The following is a 16,147-nucleotide window of genomic DNA, read 5'->3' as shown; positions in this document are numbered from 1 at the left end:
TCAAAGCAAGCAAAAAATATCATGAAGAATACATTTTTTTCATAAATCAATATTTAAAAAAAATCCCTTTTGTATACCCCATCGCTTTACATTTATTTATTTACGTTATGCATTCACATCATTACAAACAATTAATTTCAAAGTTTATTCTTGCAATGCAATTTATTTCGACTCATTTTCCGAATTTTCACTCTTAGAATTTTTGCACCTTTACATCGTGAATTGCAAGCGAAATGTTATCTATTAGATCCTTACTTTACTGCATTCATTAAACTCCGCCAATCTGTAGCTGTTTTCATAAAAAGAATGAAGTGACACTGCTTCATTTTATATAGCATACCTTAATTTTACTGATATAATGTAAACTTATTAAGGAAATGAACATTCACTAGACATATTTCAAAAAATTAAATATGAAACAAATATTGCAATAACGTTTTAACTAAATGTCTAAATATATTGCAAACGTTTATTAATAAATTATCCATGTGCTTGCGCACCACACAAACTAGTATAAGCTAAAGCATCACTTAAAAACTTCTTTAAAAAGGGTAAACCACAAGATACTCTATTCATTAATTTCTTCATTTCCCTTATATGCACTTCATTTGTTGCACCATCTCCTTCTATCCTAATTGAGTCTTTGGATATGTTGTCTAATTCGGACATATCGACATAAAATCTCCAACTACTATTTAAAATAAGGTTGACTATGTTAAACGTTCCCCTAAAACGAAACAAATTCATTTTAAAACAAACAAAAGAAACACCCCGCATGTTCGCTTATTCATTTATTGTCTCAATTCTTATATTTTCAACATGTTTCATCACAATTTCTAATGTAATTACGTATTCCATAATGAATAAGTGAACATGGCATGAAAGACATTGTAAACATGTAACGTTACCAATTAATATACAGGGTGTTAATTTTAAAACTTGCAGTCGGCCATATTTCCCCAACTAAAGATATTGAAAATCACACAAAACCGTTACGGGGGTATCGAGGGGAACCAGAATGAAGTTATGAGTGACCCCCCCCCCCCTCTTCAAAAATCCTAAATGTCAACCCCATACTTGTGACACATCGTTGGAAAGCTACTGAAAAATCCTTTCCAGTGGTACCAATAGAGTCAATATTCATCTTGACAATTTAACAAAAATGTAACAATTAACAAAAAAAAACTAAATGTTGACATTGAGGGATTTATGGCAAATTGGCCAAGAACTTCAACCTGAGCTGCTTCATTGAACAATAAACTTTACACGAACAATATAATTAATAAAACTATTGAGAACCGCTGACTCTAAGTAGTAGAAAACTATTGCTCTATTGTTTTCAAGTTCCCATAGTTTGTTTTGAGCGAATCTTGCCCGTATGAAACGGAGTTTCACATTGCATTTCAGGTGTATATTCAATACAACTATCGGTTGCGTTACAAATGACATTTAATTTACGACTTAATGACATGTTACATTGCTCAGTGTACGAACTATAAATGAAGATCGATACTATTGTCACTTACCATATTTAAGCATATAACAATCTATTACTTACATAAACTGTTTATCCAGTTTAAAGTTGTACTTCTTGGAAAATGAACAAAATTCGTTAAAAATATCTAACATCTTTTCCATGTTTATATGCACATAATCTAACAACGTCAATATGTCGTACTTCTCACCGACTCCTGATTTGATGTTCTTTTCAATGAGACGGTGCTTAAAGTGTTTATGCACCAGTAATGCAATTGGATCGGAGGTATCTGTTAACAAAATAAATTAATATATTTGGGAAACTTAAAAACTCATTTATTACCCAATATGCAGTCGTGTAGAGCACATTCGGAAACAATACCATTCATTGTGTTGAATTTTACATCCAGCCTTATAGTTTTATATAAAGTGTGTATTTGACAGAAATCTCCTTTGAGAGATTTGATTGTCCAGTAGCTTTTACTTCTAAAAAGAAACCAATAATAAAACATAGTTATAAGCATTAGATTACACAAATTTGTTATTAAACAGAAGAAATAATTACAAAAGTCTGTAATAAAAATTCTAAGGCGAACATAAGGCCTTTCTGTACACAACCCGCTACAGAGCGGACGTAAGAAAGTACGGTTCGCCTGTTATAAGTGGTCCTTGTATCGCGCGTAACGTGCCCTTTTCTGTATAAACCAGTTTAAAACAAAACAGAGTTAGTCCGTATGCGACTAAAGTAATAAAGGCGAAAAATTTACGTTTCTAGCATGGCTAATTGTTATATGTTGTTTTTAATGAATGGATATAAGAACTTGTAAAGAAAGCGTTCGGGCATACATTGACAGAGGAAAAATGTAGAAATTTGCAACTTAATTCAGGAACTTACTTGGTAAAAAAAAAGCAATGTGGTACTTCCATGTGCAGAGCTTTACTAAAAATGTACACAATCAATGAATTGTAGGAGTGAAATGTAATCAGCCCCAGTTGCACCAACAAAATTACGCCTTGTTTAAAGTTAAGTCGAACTTAAAATCTATGGCAACGATTATTAAGACAATCGTTGCTATGGTATTTAAGTGATGCTTAACTTTAAGGGATACTTAATTTTTAAGGTGCAATTGGCCCTCAGACAATTGTTAATTATATGGAGTTTGAATCCATTATAGGAATATTGCAAAGAAGAATCTTTTCATTTATATTGAATAATCGAATGGCCTACGTAATTTAATATCGCTTTTGTATATAAGTCACAAGTCTAATTTCCTCGAAATGGGTGCAACATGCCGTCGTTGGGTGGCGTGGTCCAAACAACGAATTAAATTTAATGTTGTCAAAATTACACATTGTGCTTACTTATGATTAATTAAAATTGAGCCCTTGTGAATGCGTTCGATCATCAATTTTTTGTAATTGGAGTTAAGGTTACCAATTACGCAAGCTACTAGGAAATTAGATTAAATTTAACTAGCCGAAGGGATCCTTTTGATTGCTTCTCTTATAACCGACTTATATTTTAATTTTACCACTTCATGAATATGCATTGAAGTCCTTCAAAGGAAGTTCTACTGGTTTAAGTTGATTTTGGAATGTTGACTGCGCTTGAGAGACCGCAGGACTTTTCGGTCCTAATACCAGTCCGTGATTTCGTGGCCAATTGGTAGTGGAGTACTGCAATTTATGCGCTCGCTTGTAAGTAGATCGAAAATTAAGGGCCTCAGGCAAGGAAAAAGAAGTTGGCATACGGCTTCACACTCACCAACTCCTAGGTATCCAGCTTTGGTGACCGTGAAACTTAAATGGCATACAAAGCCAATAAATTCTGACCCAAAAGATGAAGGGTCAGTGATGTCGTTGCAGGAGGCTTCTCGCGGTAAAGTGGAAAGGTGGTGCCGTTAGTTTAGGGCATGCCACCATTGTCTACGTTCGAAGAAACCTAACACGGTTTCAGGCACCACGGTGTGCTAATGTCACAATAGCTTAGAACCTGTGACATCTGGTTGTATTGTCTATCAGGCATTGTGATTTAAAGAATAAAGCTTTAAAGATGCCGTGATGTTTTTAATTTGTCTCTGTGATACTTCAAATAAAAGATGCGACAGATGACGACCTCTAAAATTGTAACTTAAAATACTACAAGACACAATGTAAAATCTAGGGTCTTAACACGATCATTTAGGGCCGGTTTTACAATTACACTTTTACGCAGAATAAGACATCCTTGGAATAACTGCCATAGCAACATGTATCTCATTGGTTGACACAATTGTAACCAACGCAACCGTCGACATTTATTCTAGGTATAGCTTATTCTTGGTATATACCTTCATTGTAGAATCAGCCCTTAGGAGATCTCACTCTGAGTGAAGGTGAGTGGTATAATAATCAACCCTGTCTCATTACAGTACCTTAGTACCTATCTGTTATAATTTTTGACATGTCAATTCTACTCTAAAAATTTGAAGATGCAAGGGTCCATTCGAAAATTCATATCTTGAAAAAGTTGCAGGGGCTTGGGCTGGGCTCCAAGTTAGTAATCAAAAAATGTCAAAAACTTTAGTGTTTAGCGCAATTGCAGTTACTTTCTCTGTCCGTCCGCCCAAGGCCTTAACTACTATGTTTTTAATATATTTAGTTCGTTCTTTCTGAATTCAGTATGTAGCTCTGGCATCTGAGCCAAGAAAAATATTGAAGATCAATATGCGCATGCACAGACTGCCCAATATCAGCTTTCTTATTTAATAATGTTTTGTTGAAATTTTAATCGTCTAGTCGAGACAAACACACCGCATATTGTCACGAAAGTGATTTTTCAGCCCAGGAAGAGTCCATCAACACCACCTATTATGTACGTGCCACACCCTGAGGGAAATCGCCGATCTTCAACGTCGGAAGATACACATTATATATCGATGGACCAAGTGATGTGAATAAGTGAAAAACAATATAGTGATAAAGACACCTTGAGACCAATTGTGAGTAACTTTAAAACTAATTAGTGATACTTACCTAATGCGAGTACGTTTAAATCACAAATGAACTATAAAAAAGTCGTTTTTGGTAGACCCGGATACTTGCATATCTTACAGTGATAATTAAAAAAAAAACTGCGGTTAAGACATTTTTGGTGATAAACATTTGTTCATTTCCTTACTGTAAAACATGATTGTATAGTATGGTTTATTTGTATATAGTTTAGTATATACAGGATGGATAAATAGACTGGAAATGTCCTGGAACATCCTGGAAATTCCACTCTATTTTTCACCTTTTACGTTAGCAAGTAAGATTGAGTATTTACCCTCAGTAAATACAAGTCAATTCCTGAGGTCAGGAATTTCTGTGGGAGGAGGCAAATGTCACGAAAGTGATTTTTCTAAATTAATAATCTATCAATTATTAGGTATAATGATTCATGCAAAACCTTAGCTATTATCTTCACTACAATTTACAATCAATATATTAGGAAACAGTCACGGATATGACAACCCCCATAGGGATTTCTGAGCCTACGAATCAGGAAACATTGGTTAGCTGCATTGCGTTAGTTCCGATTTCTCACAACCCATACAAAGGCTGCGGTTAATTAAAGTCCTGGATGTAAGAATTTCCATTGAACAGGGGCGTGAGATTTCCGACCTAATTGCGGCGGCGGGCACCAATAAATAGACGATCCAAGTCTCTTAAGGGGATCAGTCATCAGCCATCAAAATCAGTGATCAGTAGTTAGTACTTAGTGACACAATGACAGATTACATGTAAGTACATTTTTTTATGTTTAAATAAATAATTCAATAACTACATCTTAACATGACTTATTGATTTCGGTTGAAAGTCACACACCTCTGGCTATGCTGAGTGCTAAAACCAGAGCTACCAAACCCCCTAGTGTGACAATATAGTAAAAATCATATGTGCGCATGCGCAGACTGTGCACTGCCAACTTTCTTTTTTATGGAGATATTTCTTTGAAATTTCAACAAAAGATGCTTTTAGTAAAAACAAACACGTATCGTATATTGTAAACATAAGATTAATGTGCGCATGCGCAGGATTCGTAATATCAACTGTCTTATTTATCGAGATATCTTTTCGAAATTTTGACCATAGATTTAGTAAAGAAAAACATACCAATAACCTTTTGGGAAGTACTGATAAAATCATGGAAAATGCTCTAACGTTACTCGCCTTAGGGCGAAACCTTTTTACTTATTCAAATTGCAACTACTATTAAATTTTACGGTCACTATTAACATTCTGTATGCATATGTCCCGTAGTTATTGAGTATTCTTATTTTTCATTACGTATGGTAGGCTTTGGAAGCAATTGTTTTATTTGGAATGTCCTTCGAATCAAATGTCAATCAGTGTTAACCATTATCCACATGGTGCATCTACATCTACATTCATTTCTGGCATTAGTAATAGTATTTGCAATTTGACAAACTGAAGTTTTTGATATTTTTTTATTGCTAACTTTGCAGCCTTGGAAACTTTTTCAAGACTTTCGGCGGTCACTCAAGAAATCCCTTAGACTTTAAGAATTCGATTACAAGAAAAGAGCACTCACTTATCTTGAACGGTTTAAGAGATGAATTTTTGAATGGACTCTTGCATCTTCAAATTTTTTACATTTAAATTATCTTCAAAAATTGACATGTCAAAATCTATGACAGATAAGTACTTAAATATTAATTGTGCTGAATTCGGAATAAAATAGCGCATTTAGAAAAAAAAAAATAGAAAATGGTATGTTTCTATTTTAAAAAAACCACCGGTATTTACGGAAGAGGTGCCATTTGGAAATTATTTTATTTCAATTCGAAATGGTCGATTATGCGGTTGTAAACCAAATTTCATGGGAATGGGCTATGTAAATTTCCGTGTATAGTATGGTTTCTAAAAAAAGTTCAATTTTTGGAACTTATGACTTTCCCTTTTTTGGTTGGCTATAATGGGTGTTAACAGTGCTCAAAGATTTGGGAGCTGAGTCGTGGATCTTGTACTGAGTGTTGTTTGAAGGGGGCGCCAACCTGTCTTAAACCAACTTGCCCAATGACAGGTAATCGGACAAGCTCATAACGTAATGCAAAAACCGATCCTATTATTAATTTATTTAAACAGGTAATTGACTCGGTAGGTAAGTATAACTTGACGATGATATCGATAACGTAATTTTTGTGTTTCAGATTAATGATCATTCAACGGACTTCAATATTGGGCTGATAACTCTAAATAACAATTGACAATTTAAGGACAGCACAACATTATCAAAAATTATCAAAATCAAAAAATATGCTTAATTTAAACAAATAAACTTGACATCTCCTTTCAAATTTTGTTATCTCAAACCTCAGAGCATTGTGTGAAGGTATCAAAGCTCGTACATACAGGTGGACGGTGGGATGGCGGCTTATCACCATAGAATTAAAATCTTATCATCAGGAACAGCGCTTGGTATTCCGCAGTTACTTGTGCAGGTAATAAATTTGCGTCCCACGTGACGTCAGGGGCGGCTACTATATATTCTTTCCAATTTCCAGTACTTAGGGGTAAGAGCCCTAAAAGGTAACGCGTACGCTAATATGACGAATATTCCGAATTAATAACTTACTTAAGGTGACAAACGCGAGGACAAACGGCTCTTGAAAGAATTTTAGACAACCATTGAAATGTAGATTAAGTTATTGCCTAATTAGGTTTGTACCGGAATAATTGCACGTAGTATAGGTAGGTAACCAAAATCCTAAAATTATTTACTGTCAATAAATTAATTTTACATTCAGTAACTCACGCGTTATTTTCGCTACCTAGCCCCACTGACTTAAATAAGTCTCGAATCACAACGTTAATTATTATGTCCGTGGGAACGTTTCTTTTCTACGACCGCCATTCGCCTTTTTCTTGGTCCCGCTCAAAAATCCCTCTTATCATAAGTTGTGTATACATGCATGCGCTCTTACATCAGACATAGTGTCCTCTATTGGTTACACTATTTAACCGTTCCCGCCTCATTTAAAAAGAATAAATTGTTCATAAACATAATCCACAATTTCTGCAAATTTAGAACGCTACAAACTTTTGAAGATGTACCCCTAAACGACGAAACCTTTTTTTACCATTAGCACTTGTGAGAAAAAAAGCATAAATCTTTCCAGGGCAAACTGGCGATTGCATTCTTTCAATTTTGTGTATGCTACGATTAAAAGAAAATAATTACCTTTTACACTTTCTTCTGATTTGTTCCTCATAGCTTAAAATTTCGATGGAATTTTCTGAGAAGTCGCTACTCGTTTGAAGAGGTAGTGAATCTTCGGCCACAATACTTGATGCCCTTTTTAGTACAATTCGCGAGTGACGGTCTTGAAATTCTTTCACCTTATGTTTTTCAGAAAACTGAGTTGCTACTTCTTCATACATTTTCAAGCAAGATTGAAATCTAGTTGTAATGCCCCTATTAGCGGCGGAATTTGTGATGCTGTCTGCTAACTCCTGCACTGAAGTTTCAATTCTTTGTGCTTCAATTTTATGACCATTCCATAATTGATTGAAATCAACGTTGTTTTCATCGGACGCTTTCGTTTGGTTTGCAATGTTTTGGATGCAAGATTGAGCCTCTTGGGTAATCAGATCGAACGTGTCTTCTGAACATTCCAGTAGTGTAATATCTTCTTGGGAGATATTTATAGATTTGCCAGTGTGACTATTTAAGTGTGTCTCTACGTCTCTAATATCAGTTGGTACTTGACTTGACATACTTTTTGACGGTTGTTTCGATACATTCGAATGTACAACGTATGTTGCTTGTAGGCCAAAACTTTTTTTCTTTCCATCTTTCATAGTTTCACGTGTGTTGTTTAATGAAGTTGGAAAGGTGTCACAACTAAAATCGCTTAAAGCCAAGACCTTGGAGTTGATAAAGGACGGATTTAGTTCACCCGTAATAATCTTTGAGAAATCGGACTGTGATTGACAATTACTCAAATTATTACAATCAGTCACAAGAGTTTCCGCAACTGTTCCTTGGACTGATTTGTTTTGGTAACAGTAATCTGGTCTCAGAGGCGACATTTGAGGAAGTGCTGTAGATTTCTCTAGCATTGACTGAGATGCAGAGATGCTTTTGCATTTGGTGTCTATACTGCACGTAAGTTCCAATTTTACATCTTCCATTTCCTTCTCTGGTTTGTTCGCTAATTCTGTACATGTGACCCCACTGATCTCACACTTTTTAACTGGTAATATTTGGCCCCCTTCTTTCTCAAGGTTTATTAGCACACCTTCCTTACATTTCTCAATCAAAATATCTGGACCAGCAGTCTGTGATTCATCTGTAGGAGCAACATTCATTGAATTTTTAGCTGTACGATTTCCATTTGAGTCACTCAGTTCTTTTATTGGAATTGTTTGATCAATTTCCAAATCTGTTTGAAACGAATGCAGTTGACGTGATCTGTTAGCCGCCGTGTTTGCAAAATGCAGTCGAGGTATTTGACAAGCTAAACCAACAGTTTGTGATTCATCAGTGGTTGCAGCATCCATTAAATTCTTAACTTCACCACTACAAACTATACAATTTCCATTCGAGTTATCTACCGAGATCTTCAATGGTATAGCAATTCCATCACGACTTAAGTTTAATTTACTCCGTGCTGTTATTGGAATTGTTTGGTCTATTTCCATATCCGACTGAAATGAGTACACTTCAACACCCCCATCGGCCTGTGCATTATCAAATGAGTTTAAATCACACTGTACCTTCAATGATGAATGATGCAGTTTATTTTTTTCTGCAAAAACCTGCCCTTTAATATAATCTACATTTAAGTTTACCAACAGACTTGTTTTGTCATTCTCTCCACTTGATTGAACTGACTGGAGTTCGCAACAAGTTTCGCCCAACTTTGTAATTTCATTCTGAACATTATTGGCCGAAACTATTCCGCTTGAGTCACAGCTAACCTTCGAAGACGAACAAAGATTGCTGAGTGACACATTCTGAGTCAGTTCTATGTTTACAGAACCTTCTACATTGGTCTTATCTTTGAATTGATAATCAGTCATGGGAACTGTTTGTTCCATCATTGATGGTGATGAATTACATGGTACAAGAGACTCCTCACCAATTCCTCCTGTTAAGTCCATACTAGTACTGTCTGTAATTGATCTGTTAACCACCAGAGGCATTTTTGGAAAATTAAGGTGGGATATTTGACAAGTATATTCAATGTTGGCATCGTATAACGTTACATTCTTGCAATTTTTCACTTTATTGGGGTTCTCGGCAGCCACACATTGCGTATAATCCATAGCTTCATTTATTGGTAGCGTTATATTTCGAACGTTTTGAAACGTTACAGCTCTAGTCAATTCCATGTCGCTATTGTTTAAAACAGTTTTATTGCCCATAAATTGCACACTTGACAGTGCTAATACTTTTCGGTTTCCTTTATTTGAAGAATGAACTAAAAATAAAAAAACTAATTATAATTTTAATTAAACAGTGTAGGATGATAGTTATAAATTGTATGGGTCGAGGGAACGCCAATAGTCGATTTAGGCTGTTAAACTAGCGCAGAGATTAAGTGATTTCTAGTAAACAAAATAGTAAATGTAGCGCTATGTAAAAATATGTGAAACTTTTGTATTGTGCAATAGTAAAACTTTATTTCTGTTACATTTTCGAGTTGAATTTTTCATCCCTCCCCAAGCTCTGTGGTAAAAAGATCTTATCATTTGACTAAAGAAGATGACAAACCCTATAATACTGTAGGTAATACTGTAATAGTCCAGTCGACATGTAGTTTCAGGTAGAAAAGATGTCAGCACTTAGATCACGTAAACATTTGCAGGTTTTTAACGCATTTTTTAACGAAGTTGGGTGCGCTATTACAGCCACTTTCTCTGCCCGCCCGTCCGTGGCCTTACCTACTCCTACAGTTTGCAATATATTTAGTTCGTTCTTTTTGAATTTCAGTTCGGTAGCTTATGTTATTAGTAAAAGCACACATGTTGCATATAATAACAAGTTAAAAAGTAATCGTAAACGATTTATAGAAAGTGCATTTCCACTTGCATTCATTGTAAGATGCAACTTCTGTTAAAATCGTAAAAATCCGGCCACAAATATGAAAGATAGCGTTGCACATGTGCAATCCATTTTTGACGTCCTACTTCAATTTCCGTATATAAGAACAATTACATTTCAATGCTTTCCTAAATAAGAAAGTTGGAACTGCGCATGCGCAAATCTAAATTTTGAAACTAACATTAGATTTTCCTTTGTTCCAAGCGCCTACAATGGGTCGTATGAATAAAAGTAAGCAAATGCTTATACTTGCAAAATTCAAAGTAAATACTCGTAAGTGCTCCTTCGCACTGGGCGACTTAGCAGCCCTTCTAAGCAGAAGGACAGGACGCAGTGCAGCGCTGCTAAACCTTGCTAAACAGACCAGTATGAAGGGGCAGTTACGAGTATTTACTTTGAGTTTTGCAAGTATAAGCATTTGCTTACTTTTATTCATACGACCCATTGTAGGCGCTTGGAACAAAGGAAAATCTAATGTTAGTTTCAAAATTTAGATTTGCGCATGCGCAGTTCCAACTTTCTTATTTAGGAAAGCATTGAAATGTAATTGTTCTTATATACGGAAATTGAAGTAGGACGTCAAAAATGGATTGCACATGTGCAACGCTATCTTTCATATTTGTGGCCGGATTTTTACGATTTTAACAGAAGTTGCATCTTACAAATGGGAAATGAATGCAAGTGGAATTGCGCTTTATGTAAATCGTTTACGATTACTTTTTAACTTGTTCTATATTTTTTCCAATGATCTTCAGTTTCCTAGATCTCTACTGCTACGCTGAACCCTTTCACCTTAGTCTTCCGATTACTGGACCTTTTAAAAGGTTCCCCGGTTCACCAGTGTTTCTCGATGAACTTCCCCCCTCTTCTGCAGCATCGTCGATGTCTTCCGCTTCCCTGAAGTTTATTTTACTTTTTCGAGATCTACATGTATGGCACTTATCGTTTTAGTTCGCCTATTACATGAATATTCCTATACTTTTGTGTTACTTAACTTTTTACGCATCGTCCTTGAACTACAGCTTCTTACGATTGACTCGTACCACACCTTTCTTGATTATTAACTTTCCTCGAGGTCATTGCCGTCTTTAGTGTCTTTAATGATTGCAACTACCTCGACACTCGCGGTTTCCTCGGCTTTCTCAAATTCTGTTAGATTTTTCGGCCAATTTAACATCTTTGATTCTGTCCGATTTTTCAGCATCTCAATCTGTCTCAGTTTGTTCGGTTTCCATGGCTCTTTTTTGGTTTACTCGCTTTTCATTTACTCTTGGATTATTCGCTCTATTCGGTTACATCATTTATCGCTTCTAACGTCTTTCTCGATATCCCCTGATGTCTTAAGTATCTTCATCTGCCTGACTACTTGATTCGTCGGATTCTCTGCTTTAATTTTTTGGTTCATTTACGTTCCACTATTTTTACCTGTTTCAAAAGGTACAGACTTCCCGTGCGCCAAATTTTCAAATAATAGCCAATATGGTCAAACAAATGTAGATCATTCTCTCGATTTCACTATAAATAATAATAATTATTCAAAAACATACGTGTTAGGACTGACGTGGGGGGTTAGTATGTTTTGATTTGTTAAAATTCAATTAGGGTCAGAGAAATACCCTTTTTAATGTTTTCCATTCCATTTTTGTGCTAAAAATTTGCTTTTTACTGCTTATTAAAAATTGAATTAGGCCTTTCAGGTCTCTGTTTCACACTTTTTTCCATGAAACATACATTGAAGGGGTGCCCATACTCCTTAAAACAAAATTAGTAAACATTCTCTCTCTGAAATGCAACCGACATTAATTTTCAAAAAAACCGACTGCGCATGCGGAAAGCAAATTTTTCGATTCGGTATTAGTTTTACTTTTATTCGAGGTGCCTGCATACAACATTTCATTTAAATATCTAACAAATAAAAAAACTGGGATTGTGCAAATACAACAGTTGGAATGCGCATGCGTAATAATTTTTTGCATCTGCCTAAGGTTTAAGGAATATTTACTAACCCAGGAAACCGGACAGTCATATGTGCTTTGTAACAAGAATTATAAAAGAAACCATTTTTTGGCGGTTTGGGCAGTTTTTGGGCTGTAACTTTTTGGCCCGTTGGTCTACGTAGCGGAAAATATAGCGACCTTTCTTATATCCTGAAAAACATGTATTTAATTTTTTAATGTAATTTTCAAAGCGATTGGATGTTTCTACACAGTTACACGGACAGACAGACGGACAGACAGACGGACCAGACCAGACCGGACCCAGACAGGACGGACAGACAGACGGACAGACAGACGGACAGACAGACGGACAGACAGACGGACAGACAGACGGACAGACAGACGGACAGACAGACAGACGGACAGACAGACGGACAGACAGACGGACAGACAGACGGACAGACAGACGGACGGACAGACAGACGGACAGACAGACGGACAGACAGATGGACAAACAAATAGCAATACAAAATTATAAACGATCTCGAGGATCGTTAATAATCAAAACGAAACGTGTAAGTAGTATTAATTCATCTACATGTGGACAACCGTTAACCATTTTTTTTTTAGAAATTCAAGGTGCATCCCGATATAGTTAAGTCATGGGCTGCTTTGATAACTCCTTACAGCGAGGAATGTGCTGCGGAAACTAATGTGAGCTCTAGGGAACAATTCACAGAAATGCTTGGTATGAATTTCCCCGACACCCACGAGTTCAAATGCTTTGGAGAATGCATTTGGCGTCGATGGGGTCTCTACGATCGAGAGACGGGTACTATCCTCGCCATTAGAGATTGCCGGTACGTCATAGTTCACAATCGTATGGTTTAATATGACAATTCAACTCATGTATAAAAAATCGCATAAGCCGCAGTAAAATTGTCACTTTGACAGCGGCAAAAGTTACCTGCACCTTTTCCAGCGACAAATGCACTAGTGGTTTTTTCACTTATTCATTTTCGATCCAATTATCGCATTATCCTTTGCCATATGACTAGTTTGACGTCTGTCAATAATTGATTAGTTTGGTGAATTTCTTGTTCGTTAAATTGTCCTGCCGAATTACACTCGAGGTTTGTATTTAAACCGAGCAAATTTGGGCTGTGGCAATTCAAATCTGTTTCCTTTAGCAATTGGACTCGAAAAACTGTCAACCTAAAAATGCTCCACCTGCGGTGTCGCATTTTTATTAGTTGACAGTTTTTCTCGTCTAATTGCTAGGCAACAGATTGTCATTACCTAAACAACCCAAATTTACTCGGTAAAATACAAACCTCTTGTGCAATTATAAGTGACAATTCAACTCATGTATAAAAAATCGCATAAGCCGCAGTGTAATTGTCACTTTGACAGCGGCAAAAGTTACCTGCAACTTTTCCAGCGACAAATGCACTAGTGGTTTTTTCACTTATTCATTTTCGAACCAATTATCGCATTACCCTTTCCCATATGATTAGCTTGACGTCTGTCAATAATTGACTAGTTTGGTGAATTTCTTGTTCGTTAAATTGTCCTGCCGAATTACACTCGAGGTTTGTATTTAAACCGAGTAAATTTGGTTGTTGCAATTCAAATCTGTTTCCTTTTAGCAATTGAACTCGAAAAACTGTCAACCTAAAAATGCTCCACCTGCGGTGTCGCATTTTTATTAGTTGACAGTTTTTCTCGTCTAATTGCTAGGCAACAAATTTTCATTACCTAAACAACCCAAAGTTACTCGGTAAAATACAAACCTCTTGTGCAATTATAAGTGAAAAATATGAGTCAAATTACTTCCGTAATAATGCCAACTTGATTAGAAAATATACTCCGAGATGGCGACAGCTGTCATTTATTGGCATAGATATATAAATACCTAGATACAGCCATCCTTAACAAACGTACCTCGGTTTTTAAAAAACATATCAAAGAAATTTGTACATCTCTCCATTACTTTCTAACTAAGAAGAAACATGTTCTATCTCTTTTTATTGCATTAACCACTATGTCGTACGCGAATCGGACGCTTAAAACAAACTTAGCGCGTCTCATAAGTCATGTGACATCTAACTAAAGTTATTCGCCCTAAACATGATGGGTGGTTTTTTCACTAAATATATGTAATTATTGCGTTATCAATGGAATACGAATAACATTAGTGCTTGCTATAATGATAGACGCCTCCATAATTGTTATTCCTGAAATAGTTTTATTACATAGAGCTACGCCATTCAAATTTGGGACTATGTTTACCTTGTTTGGCATGATGTGCTGCAGGGAATTCATTGCTGGCTTGCAGAATATTAAAAAAACCGTAAGTAAGTAAAGTTTATGTTCAACATTTTAATTTTAATTGCGTGGTTTTAGGCGCAATGGTAACAGAGATTAATTTGCGACAGGAAGTGAATTCGTTTCCAATTATCATTTTGGCCTATATGATGTTGATGCAGTGCGTTTGTATCATGATCACAAAGAAGGATCCGTGCAATATTCTTAGGAAAACGAGATTTATAGACTGTGTGTGCGTGCAATATCAAATTTTGGTCGCTACGCGTCTGGCCTACCTTTCGGCATATGTCCAATCGGTGGGGTTTCTTTTTGAAATTATAGTGCTAATTGTAGTAAGTAAGCTACACGTGTACATTTATTTAAAATAAATACAACATCTTAGCAATGATATCCAATTGGTGATAATACTCATTTAGTGAACATTCATTACATTTATAAAGTTCACAATCCGAATCATCGTCAGATGAAATTGACAAATCCGAATCATCACTGTCATTATTAACACTTATTATAAAGTTCAGAAACATCAACCAATATAACATCTCTTTTAAATTAATCACTTTCCACATGTTCACACACTTTCTTCCATTTGTCAGCTGTAATTTTTTCAAATTCTTCATTTTCCAGCTTTCTAAGTAACATCTTCCATTTTAAATGTAACATTTCTTGCTACTATGCGATTTAAATAAATAAAAAGGCGGTTTATTTATGTTGTAAAGTCTCAAATCTGATAATTTTCTGTGTGATTTGTGCTAACAATTTGATTGACAGTTATAATAAATAATGCGAATCTTGCCTTCCATGCTCAGGGTACCTCTATAAAGGATAGCGCTATACGTAATTAATGTGCCGAAAGTGATGGTAATAGATGGTACGTCCTTTTGAACTATGTTGGGGTATGGCTGTATCTATGTATTTATATATCTATGTTCCGATCATATCAAATACCACTTCCCGTTAATCCCTTCCCGATTACCATTTCCAAATATTCCCCCAAACGTAACCGGCCGTTGAATATAAAAGCGAGTGTCCCGTCTGTGAGCGAGCTAATTGAGATCACCTTCCTATAGCTCAAAACCTTCTACCAGAACCACCCTCCAGATCTCCTGCTCTCCCTGAAGCTTAGGCCGGTGCTTTGTACCAAAGGCCTAAATTTCGAACCCTGTTATCTCTTACCTGATCCAGAAGCTTAGGCCGGTGCTTTGCACCTACGGTCTAACTCCCGATAGCTACTTCCAGAAGTTCACGGCTGGTACTGTGTACCTGGTCAACTTTCACACCTGTTATTCTAAACCTTTCCCGAACTCTTGGT

General features: G+C 36.0%; 1 protein-coding gene across 2 annotated transcripts; it reads right to left on the bottom strand.

Annotated features, from left to right (window-relative positions):
* Positions 1 to 455: 455 nt before the first annotated feature.
* Positions 456 to 9,988, bottom strand: LOC116177077. Of its 2 annotated transcripts, XM_031495941.1 has the most exons (5): positions 9,324 to 9,988; positions 7,703 to 9,272; positions 1,820 to 1,962; positions 1,559 to 1,766; positions 456 to 727 (listed from the first exon to the last, which is right to left on the bottom strand). In XM_031495941.1, exons 1-5 carry the CDS (start codon positions 9,889 to 9,891, stop codon positions 481 to 483), a joined length of 2,736 nt encoding a protein of 911 aa, XP_031351801.1. In that variant the 5' UTR covers positions 9,892 to 9,988; the 3' UTR covers positions 456 to 480. The 2 variants fall into 2 exon arrangements, with proteins under 2 accessions (XP_031351801.1, XP_031351800.1); XM_031495940.1 differs by having other exon boundaries at positions 7,703 to 9,985.
* Positions 9,989 to 16,147: the final 6,159 nt, after the last annotated feature.

Source organism: Photinus pyralis, unplaced genomic scaffold (genome assembly GCF_008802855.1).
Source record: "Photinus pyralis isolate 1611_PpyrPB1 unplaced genomic scaffold, Ppyr1.3 Ppyr1.4_LG7, whole genome shotgun sequence".
Classification (NCBI taxonomy): Eukaryota; Metazoa; Arthropoda; class Insecta; order Coleoptera; family Lampyridae; genus Photinus; species Photinus pyralis.
The sequence above is the reverse complement of the archived record's forward strand: the minus strand, read 5'-3'. Positions and strand labels throughout refer to the sequence as shown.

Bases quoted from the DNA above. Each gene is read 5' to 3' on its own strand.
- LOC116177077 (XM_031495940.1), bottom strand. From the start codon at position 9,891: ATGGGCAATAAAACTGTTTTAAACAATAGCGACATGGAATTGACTAGA. The intron at 1,963-7,702 runs GTAATTATTTTC...GTTTCTTTTTAG, and splicing joins ATCAGAAGAAAGTGTAAAAG to AAGTAAAAGCTACTGGACAA. The intron at 728-1,558 runs GTAAGTAATAGA...GTTTCGTTTTAG, and splicing joins AAACTGGATAAACAGTTTAT to GGGAACGTTTAACATAGTCA.